Here is an 11,066-nt window from a genome sequence, read left to right as displayed (position 1 = left end):
TCTCATGAGAAATAACTGTGATGATCTCACTAGGAATGGTACAAACAGAAACTGCCTCTAACTCATCAAACCTTCCTCAGAGAACATTTTAACTGTTGGAAAAAACCTAACGTAACACTCTCTGGCATTACACCAAATCACAGGAAAAGAGGCCTGACTATGAGAATAACATCTGTCATTAGAGATTACCCCTCTGTCTACAACCTGTAAATTTGCTTATGTTTTTGTGAGCAATAAATCAGTGATTTTAATCTACAATAAATACTTTTGGTCATTTATCTAACAAAGATTTGAACTTAATAGACTTTTCTTACCAGATTTGTCTTACTACTAGCAGCTCCATGCAGATGATTCTTTGTCTACTCATATTTAATAAGCTCAAAAACTAATTCACCTCTACTTTTTCTTTCCCCACAAACTGATCACACACACACACACACACACACACACACACACACACACACACTCACTCACTCTCAGTTCCCCCTCTCCACTTCCATTTCTATTCACATGATCATTTTTTCAGGTCACTGAGGCCCAGAATCTTGGGGTCATTTTGACTGATCATGTTTCCCTGTCCATCCAAAAGTTTTATGTTTCAGAAGATAATAGAAAGAAAAAGAGAGGAGAAAAAACCACAAAGTAAGGGTAAAGAAAGATATTTTATAATAACCTAAATGGGAAAATAATTTGAAAAAGAATAGATATATGTATAACTGAATCACTTTATATGTACACCTGAAACTAACACATTGTAAATCAACTATAATCCAATATAAAATAAAAATTAAAGATGACAAGCAAATATAGTAGGACTATTCACTTTCATCACAATTTGACAATCAAAATTTTTTACTTAAAGAAATTTTAAAAAGTCACTATATTTGATGATTTTCTTCCTTTTCTTCCAAATTTTTGGATTACTTAAGTTTTGGTCTTCAGTTCAGTCGCTCAGTTGTGTCCGACTATTCGCGACCCCATGAATCACAGCACTCCAGGCCTCCCTGTCCATCACCAACTCCTGGAGTTCACTCAGACTCACGTCCATTGAGTCGGTGATGCCATCCAGCCATCTCATCCTCTGTCGTCCCCTTCTCCTCCGGCCCCCAATCCCTCCCAGCATCAGATTCTTTTCCAATGAGTCAACTCTTCGCATGAGGTAGCCAAAGTACTGGAGTTTCAGCTTTAGCATCAGTCCCTCCAAAGAAATCCCAGGGCTGATCTCCTTCAGAACGGACTGGTTGGATCTCCTTGTAGTCCAAGGGACTCTCAAGAATCTTTTCCAACACCACAGTTCAAAAGCATCAATTCTTTGGCGCTCAGCCTTCTTCACAGTCCAACTCTCATCCATACATGACCACAGGAAAAACCATAGCCTTGACTAGACGGACTTTTGTTGGCAAAGTAATGTCTCTGCTTTTCAATATGCTATCTAGGTTGGTCATAACTTTCCTTCCAAGGAGTAAGCATCTTTTAATTTCATGGCTGCAGTCATCATCTGCAAACCAGTATTTTCTCAGCCTTGAGAGTTTGTCTCTAGCATAGCTGACACTTGATTTTACTAGCTATTTAAGTATATGGGACCAAATAACCTTAAGCTAACTCTCTTCACTTCAGCAACTGAATAAGGCATTGAACAATTATATTTCCTAGAAAATAAGAGACCTAATACACTAAGGACAATTATTTTGCAAATGTCCCTTTCTAGTGAAATTTACCTTGGGCTTGAATGGACTGTATTATAAGATTCTTGTTCAAGGGGACATTTTAAAGTGAATTTGAACATGTCATACTTTTCTGCTTATATATTTACAGAAGTATAGAGCAATATCAGCAAACACAGGTTGAAATACACACAATTAACAACTGTGCCTTTCAAGTCAGGAAACTATAACTGGAAGAATATTCCAGCAGAGGTCAGAAGACCAGGATTCTAATTTTAGGCCTGCTGTTAACTGTATTAGGGGAAGGAAGTCAACTTCTGTTTTTAACCAGAAAAGCAAAATGTTTGGAAAAAGTAGAGTCAACTGGCTTTCCACCTTTGACATTTTGCACAGAGCTAAGGGCTTCCCAGGTGGCTCAGTGCTAAAGAATTCATCTGCCAATGCAGAAGCCTCAGGAGACTGGATTCGATCCCTGATTTCTGGGTTGGGAAGATCCCCAGGGGAAAGAAATGGTAATCTACTCCACTATTCTTGCCAGGATAATCCCCTAGACAGAGGAGCCTGGCAGGCTACAGTCCATGGGGTCACAAAGAGTCGGACAGAGCTGAGTGACTGAGCACAAGGAGGTCTAAGGGCTTAAATTTATGTGCAAGATTATCTGATTTGCAATCTCCTGTCCCCTACAGAACAAATTCTTTTATCCACACCTGCAAAAGGTCATTGATGCTGGTGATTTGTTGTTTTTCTTACAAAATCACATGAATTCATCTAGTGTTTATATAAGGCTTATGCAAAATTAAATGTTCAAAAAGCTTAGAACATGAAAGATATTACTCTATGAGACAGAAAGAGAGGAAAAAAGGTAGCACATAAGTGATATTTTTAATAGAAATATAAATAACACTCAAAGTGAACATTTTCCCTCCCCTTTCTGTCAGTCATGTGAGCAGGAGAAAACTCCCACAGCACCACTTCATCCTAGAAAATTCCCAGTACATACAACATAAACTGCACCTTTTCATTAGCTTTAATAAATTATGCAGTGTCTTCAGAAACCAAAGAAATTTAATTCTTCCCCTATGGCTGACTCCTCTTGTTTGACAGTGTCTCTTGTTTTCTATTCTTCCATAATGTTTAGATTCAGCATCTATGAGGTACTGAATTTGCAGTTTAAAAAGTGGAATAGAAAAAATCCCTTTGAAAATCTACCCTTCCATTCAGTCATTCATTCTTTTAGTAAACATTTAGTGAGTATACATAAGACACTGTGATAGATGTTATAGCAGATGGAAAGAAATTAACAATGTATAAGGGCAGGATGAGATGATAAAGTTATTATCCCCTGTGTAAGTCCTAGAGTGTCTGAGCCATAGTGAGTATATAACATAGAAAGCACTACTCAGTTGGTGATCACATTGGACAAGTTCACAGTCCCTTCAGTGGGATAGCTGACCTGTTGTTCAGTTGCTCAGTCATGTCTGACTCTTTGTGACCCCTTGGACTGCAGCACACCAGGATTCCCTATCCTTCATTGTCTCCTGGAGTTTGCCCAAACTCATATCCATTAAGTCAGTGATGCCAACCAACCATCTCATTCTCTGTTGTCCCCGTCCCTTGCCCTCGATCTTTCCCAGCATCAGGTTCTTTTCCAATGAGCTGACTCTTCACATCAGATGGCAAAAATATTGGGTCTTCAGCTTCAGCATCAGTCCTTCCAATGAATATTCAGGGTTGATTTCCTTTAGGATTGCCTGGATTGATCTCCTTGCAATTCAAGGGACTCTCAAGTGTTTTCTCCAGCACCACAGTTTGAAAGCATCAATTCTTTGGTGCTCAGCCTTTTTTATGGTCCAAATCTCACATCCATACATGACTACTAGAAAAACCATAACTTTGACTACACAGACCTTTGTCAGCAAAGTGATGTCTCTGCTTTTTAATATGATGTCAAGGTTCATCATATTTTTTCTTCCAAGGAACAAGTGTCTTTTAATTTCATGGTTATCATGCCTTATTTAGGACTTCCCTGGTGGCTCAGATGGTAAAGAATCTGCTTGCAATGCAGGAGACCCAGGTTCAATCCCTGGGTTGGGAAGATGCCCTGGAGAAGGAAATGGCAACCCACTCTAGCATTCTTGCCTGGAGAATCCCACGGACAAAGGAGCCTGCTGCTGCTGCTGCTAAGTTGCTTCAGTCGTGTCTGACTCTGTGCAACTCCCATAGATGGCAGCCCACCAGGCTCCACCATCCTTGGGATTCTCCAGGCAAGAACACTGGAGTGGGTTGCCATTTCCTTCTCCAATGCATGAAAGTGAAAAGTGAAAGAAGTCGCTCAGTCATATCTGACTCTTCGCGACCCCAGGGACTGCAGCCCACCAGGCTCCTCCATCCATGGGATTCTCCAGGCAAGAGTACTGGCAGGCTACAATTCACGGGGTCACAAAGAGTCAGACATGACTAAGCACTCATCCCTTATTTATATCTTCATTTGAACCCCATATTGTCATTAAACAATAATTTTTCCTTCTTTTTACTTCCCATGGGACTCACCTCGATCTTGGTTCCGATGACGTTTCCAGTAGAGTAGAATTGAGATTAAGACCAGAAGAATTACCAAGGAGACGATGCTTAACAACAGTGGAACTGAAAACCAAAAGCCTGTGGATATTGATAGGAGAAAAGGAAAAACTAGTGATAAGTGGAAGCTGTAGAGGCAAAAAGTAATAAAGAGATAGTTGTAATGAGATTCTACTAGAGTTGTGCTTTTGATGAAAATTATTCTTACATATATAAAGGTCTACATTCATGACCTCATATTATTTTAATAGCCTTTAAATAATAATAATTAACATGCTTTATGTGGTTACTATGTAGTAAGAGCTTTGAATGTGTTGCCTCCTTTAATCCTCAAAATAGCTCGAGTTAGGTATTATTATTACTACCATCTAACAGATTAATAAAACAAACAATTGAGGCTCAGAGAAGTTGGGTAAGCCCCAAATCAGTGCAGTAATTGGTAGAACAAGGCTTGGTCAGAGATCTGTTTGCCTTCAAAGCACATAATCTTTGCCATACTGTCCATTAAAGTAATGTGTTTATTGAGGAATTTTTGGAAAATATAGAAAAATATAAAGGAAAAATAATAAATCTCATGATTCCAACCTCCAGGAATAACTCAATTCCATGTTTTGTGTTCATTCTAATCAATGTCTTTGTTATTAAACTTCTATCTAGTAGTCAGTAAATGCAACTTAGCCTAAATATCAGTTCCTCAGTGTCACTGTGTAATACAAAGTCAGAAAAAGCACTGTCTGATTTGGGAGTCTCTGGCATTTTCTCCATACCTTTATAATGGGATTTTTCACGTCATAATTTAACTGATTGTCTTGGTTGTGAAGATCTTTTTTGTACAGTTCTTCTGTGTATTCTTGTCACCTCTTCTTAATATCTTCTGCTTCTGTTAGGTCCGTACCATTTCTGTCCTTTATCAAGCCCATCTTTGCATGAAATGTTCCCTTGGTATCTCTAATTTTTTTGAAGTGATCTCTAGTCTTTCCCATTCTGTTGTTTTCCTCTATTTCTTTGCATTGATGGCTGAGAAAGGCTTTCTTATCTCTTCTTGCTATTCTTTGGAACTCTGCATTCAGATGCTTATATCTTTCCTTTTCTCCTTTGCTTTTCGCTTCTCTTTTCACAGCTATTTGTAAGGCCTCCCCAGACAGCCATTTTACTTTTTTGCATTTCTTTTCCATGAGGATGGTCTTGATTCCTGTCTCCTCTATAATGTCATGAACTTCTGTCCATAGTTCATCAGATCTAGTCCCTTAAATCTATTTCTCACTTCCACTGTATAATCATAAGGGATTTGATTTAGGTCATACCTGAATGGTCTAGTGGTTTTCCCTACTTTCTTCAATTTAAGTCTGAATTTGGTAATAAGGAGCTCATGATCTGAGCCACAGTCAGCTCCTGGTCTTGTTTTTGCTGACTGTATAGAGCTTCTCCATCTTTGGCTAAGAATATAATCAATCTGATTTTGATGTTGACCATCTGGTGATGTCCATGTGTAGAGTCTTCTCTTGTGTTGTTAGAAGAGGGTGTTTGCTATGACCAGTGCGTTCTCTTGGCAAAACTCTATTAGCCTTGTCCTGCTTCATTCTGTATTCCAAGGCCAAATTTGCCTGTTACTCCAGGTATTTCTTGACTTCCTACTTTTGCATTCCAGTCCCCTATAATGAAAAGGACATCTTTTTTGGGTGTTAGTTCTAAAAGGTCATGTAAGTCTTCATAGAACCATTCAACTTCAGCTTCTTCAGCATTACTGGTTGGGGCATAGACTTGGATTACTGTGATATTGAATGGTTTGCCTTGGAAATGAACAGAGATCATTCTGTTGTTTTTGAGATTGCATCCAAGTACTGCATTTCGGACTCTTTTGTTGACCATGATGGCTACTCCATTTCTTCTAAAGGATTCCTGCCCACAGTAGTAGATACAATGGCCATCTGAGTTAAATTCACCCGTCCTAGTCCATTTTAGTTCACTGATTCCTAGAATGACAACGTTCACTCTTGCCATCTCCTGTTTGACCATTTCCAATTTGCCTTGATTCATGGACCTGACATTCCAGGTTCCTATGCAGTATTGCTCTTTATAGCATTGGACCTTGCTTCTATCACCAGTCACATCCACAACTGGGTATTGTTTTTGCTTTGGCTCCATCCCTTCATTCTTTTTGGAGTTATTTCTCCACTGATCTCCAGCAGCATATTGGGCACCTACCTACCTGTGGATTTCCTCTTTCAGTATCCTATCATTTTGCCTTTTCATACTGTTCATGGGGTTCTCAAGGCAAGAATACTGAAGTGGTTTGCCATTCCCTTCTCCAGTGGACCACATTCTGCCAGAATCAGAAGATATTAGGAAGAGGTGGCAAGATAATACAAATAAAATACAAAAAAGATCTTCATGACCAAGATAATCACGATGGTGTGATCACTCACCTAGAGCCAGATATCCTGGAATGGGAAGTCAAGTGAGCCTTAGAAAGCATCACTACGAACAAAGCTAGTGGAGGTGATGGAATTCCAGCTGAGCTATTCTAAATCCTGAAAGATGATGTAAAAGTGCTGCACTCAATATGCCAGCAAATTTGGAAAACTCAGCAGTGGCCACAGGACTGGAAAAGGTCAGTTTTCATTCCAATCCCAAAGAAAGGCAATGCCAAAGGATGATCAAACTAATCCACAATTGCACTCATCTCACACGCTAGTAAAGTAATGCTCAAAATTCTCCAAGCCAGGCTTCAGCAATATGTGAACCATGAAATTCCAGATGTTCAAGCTGGTTTTAGAAAAGTCAGAGGAACCAGAGATCAAATTGCCAACATCTGCTGGATCAAAAAAGCAAGAAAGTTCCAGAAAAATATCTATTTCTGCTTTATTGACTATGTCAAAGCCTTTGACTGTGTGGATCACAATAAACTGTGGAAAATTCTGAAAAAGATGGGAATACCAGACCACCTGACCAGCCTCTTGAGAAACCTATATACAGGTCAGGAAGCAACACTTAGAACTGGACATGGAACAACAGACTGGTTACAAGTAAGAAAAGGAATACATCAAAGCTGTATATTGTCACCCTGCTTATTTAACTTCTATGCAGAGTACATCATGAGAAATGCTGGGCTGGAAGAAGCACAAGCTGGAATCAAGATTGCTGGGAGAAATATCAATAACCTCAGATATGCAGATGATACCACCCTCATGGCAGAAAGTGAAGAGGAACTCAAAAGCCTCTTGATGAAGGTGAAAGAGGAGAGTGAAAAAGTTGGCTTAAAGCTCAACATTCAGAAAACGAAGATCATGGCATCTAGTCCCATCACTTCATGGCAAATAGATGGGAAAACAGTGGAAACAGTATCAGACTTTATTTTGGGGGGCTCCAAAATCACTGCAGATGGTGATGCAGCCATGAAATTAAAAGATGTTTACTCCTTTGAAGCAAAGTTATGACCAACCTGGATAGCATATTCAAAAGCAGAGACATACTTTGCCAACAAAGGTGCTTCTAGTCAAGGCTGTGGTTTTTCCTGTGGTCATGTATGGATGTGAGAGTTGGACTGTGAAGAAAGCTGAGCGCTGAAGAATTGATTCTTTTGAACTGTGGTGCTGGAGAAGACTCTTGAGAGTCCCTTGGACTGCAAGGAGATCCAACCAGTCCATTCTAAAGTTTACTTTTTGATTACTTTGCTTTTTCAAGGACCCCAGAAATGACTACAGGACATGTTCATTAGAGACTATCTGGGCTTCCCAGGTGGAGCAGTGGTAAAGAATCCTCCTGCCAATGCAAGAGACATGGGTTTGATCCCTGAGTTGGAAAGATCCCCTGTAGTAGGAAATGACAAGTATATGACAATATTCTTGCCTGGAAAATTCCATGGACAGAGAACCCTGGTGGGCTACAGTCCATAGGGTCACAGAGAGTTGGACATGACTGAGTAACTGAGCACATGACAATGAGGCATGAACTTTTGGGGTTCACAATGTACCCTGAAAAAAGCAGCAATATCTTTTTATAGGAGGCTTGTTAACTGAGTGCCTCATCCAGAGTCAGTGCTTCAAAACTATGCAGAGAAAGGCAACTATGGCTGTTGTCACTGAAGCATCTTGTCCCTAAGACCACTGCTTTTCTTATTCTCTCTCCCATCATCTTTACCTCTTATATCAATGAGACTCAGAGATAGCAGTTTAGATGGAAATACAAGACAGCAAAAGAGGTCCTGAGCAGGAGGCAATTTATTTTAAAATGAGGTTGGGAAAACTCAGATTGGCCTCTTTCCTGAAAGATCTATTGCCCTTTTCCCATAGTGTAGATTACGCAAAGGTTTCATCCCAGATGTGACTGCTTCCAAGAAAACCTTGTAATCCCTCCAGACTGAGCTGATGCTCCTTCTCTGCATTCTCAATCTTCCCATGTTATACCACAGCGTTCTTTTTTTTTTTTTTTCCTTTTATCAGAGAATGGTTTGTTGCAGGGTCAAGCAAGGAGAACGGGTTCAAACTCCTACCATAGCTTTCTTATTGAAGCATTTAACCTGCATTTTTACAACTGCCCAGCTCTTTCTGCATTCCTTCCTGGACTAGAAGCTCCCTGTGTTTGGGGACTGAGTCCTTGCTGTCACATTTCTGGCATAACAAATACTCAGGAGCACAGAAGAATAAATCAATAGAATGGTTCTCAGTAAAAGCATTCAGTGTGTGAGCAACATACCACAATTGCCAAAGCAATAAAATAGGCTATACTGGCTTCCTCAACTGTTTTTCTTTCCCTACTTATCCCATTCTCTGCCTTACCAGCTTCTTTGCTAAGAGGCCAAGAGGCTCTGCAGAGCATTCACCACCTTGCAGGTGTGTGTCCACAAACGTGACCACAGAAAACCTCTTACCTTTGTTCACAGTTTCCCTGTAGTCGGTCACAGTCCCCAGGTGTAGCACCTGGCAGATCACATCCTTCCCCACCTGTGTCTTGGGGTCTTTGATCTGGAGGATGCTGGTGACAGATGTTGTTCCATTGGGGTGTGACACGATCTCGGTACTGTTCTCAATCCCTGACCCAAAGACCTTCCAGGAGATCATAGGGGCTGGGCGAGCATTGGCAGAGCAAGTGATATTTAGGTGATCTTCAGATAGTTTATAGTGAAGGAATACTGTGGGCTGTACTGGGACAAAAAAAAATCCAGTGTGAGTCCCACACTCTCCTCAGAGAGATGAGAGAAAGATCTTTACAGAAAGACAGTGGGAGCTAGAGAGCTAATGTGGCACATCCAATCCAAACTGGGGCCTTCTCTTCCTGTCTAATTCTCTGAACAGCAGGGTGGAGACTGGCCTATACAACCCTGTGACAAGAATGATCCTCTATGGAGTTTGTCTCTAAGAGAATTAGCTAGATGGACAGAGGGTACCTTTCCTCCCAAACAGTGCAGAGAATAATTATGCTTTTCTCTTTCGTGGACAATGCAGCACCTCTGCCTTCTTCTGCGTATCCCTCTCAAGTAGTTGAACAACAACTCTATCAATCAGCACCTCCACACAGGTGGTCTGCACTCCTCAGAAAAGCAGAGCAGTTTCAGAACAGAGAGCCTGTAGAAGGGCTGCCACTTAGAAAAAGCCTTTTTCTGTTTAGAACTGGGCCAGTGAATAAGAGGCATGGAGCAGACTTAGAAAGTCCCTGTATACAAAATGCAAATTATGTATTCACAGTCAGTAGTCAGAAAAATCACAGAATGACAGTTGTAAGGACCTTGGAGATCACCTTATGGAGTTAACAGAAAATAAAGAGCTTATGAAAAAAGGACATTTTTAGGTCAGCTGTACCCTGTTCCCTTTCAAAAGTCCCTTGACTAATTAGTTCATTTTCCTTGGAATATACAGTTTATCTCTGCTGAGCAAACGCAAACGTCTTTCTATGGTTGGCTTTGGAGCCCACAAGATAATTAAAGGGCAGTGGTAAATAAAAGCTTGTCTGTGTTTAGAAGTTCAAGAGGTGGGTGGGTGGGAGTAGGCTGGAGGAAATGAGCCTATAGGAGGACTGTGGCTCTGACCAGAGTGCCCAGATTGCTAACATCAGTGAGCCCTGATATTATAAAAGTAAAGGAGGGCCAGTATGGCTGAAATGGCCAGCCTGGCTAGCAGGGTTCTCTGGTGTATCAAAGAATTACTTGGATGAAAGCTATACCTTATGGCAGGAAAGTGTCATTGTGGAAAAGAACTACAGAATTACCAGCTAGAAGACACAGAGGAGTCTGTGTTTCAGGCATACAAATTATTCAAAGATTAATGAGTAAAGAAAGGGAGCAAGAGAGAAAGATGAACAAAAAAGAGAAAGGAAACAACAGAAATGAGAAAAATATGACACAAGAAGGAAAAGGAAGAAAATGGTGGAAAGAAGGAAATAAGGGAGGGTGAAAGGAAATGAGGGAGGGAGGTCTGGCGTGCGGTGATTCATGCGGTCGCAAGGAGTCGGACATGACTGAGCGACTGAGCTGAACTGAAAGGAAATGAGGCAGGGAGGGAGGGAAGGAAAAAGAGCAAAGGAGGAATAAAAAAGAAGAGGGAGGAAGGATTGGAGGAGGGAAGAGACCCCCCCCCAAAAAAAAAAAAAAAAACCAGGGAGACAGAAGGAGACAAAGGAATGAAAGAAATAGAAATCAAGAAGAAAAGCCTGATGCAAGATTCTGCAGAGATGATTCATGGACAAAATAAGTGAAAGAAACATGTTATCTGGCGTCATCCTACCTCCCTTGCATTCTTATTTACTGAGCCTCTCCTTATCCCTTGTCCAATATTCTTGGTGTGTTCAAACTCTCATTTTAACATTCCCAATAACCCTAAGTTTGGCTTT

At 40.6% G+C, this 11,066-nt stretch overlaps 1 protein-coding gene across 3 annotated transcripts in view; it reads right to left on the bottom strand.

Annotated features, from left to right (window-relative positions):
- CD200 (CD200 molecule) overlaps positions 1 to 11,066 on the bottom strand; it is a 79,809-nt gene that overhangs the window by 60,269 nt on the left and 8,474 nt on the right. For 2 of the 3 annotated variants that reach the window (XM_010801109.4, XM_010801110.4), the window contains exon 4: positions 9,112 to 9,384. In XM_010801109.4, coding sequence (XP_010799411.1) covers positions 9,112 to 9,384 — 273 coding nt within the window. 3 annotated transcript variants of the gene reach the window in all.

The sequence above is a fragment of the Bos taurus genome, chromosome 1, assembly GCF_002263795.3.
Source record: "Bos taurus isolate L1 Dominette 01449 registration number 42190680 breed Hereford chromosome 1, ARS-UCD2.0, whole genome shotgun sequence".
Classification (NCBI taxonomy): Eukaryota; Metazoa; Chordata; class Mammalia; order Artiodactyla; family Bovidae; genus Bos; species Bos taurus.
Note: the sequence above shows the minus strand (reverse complement) of the source record. Positions and strands in the feature narration are given on the sequence as shown.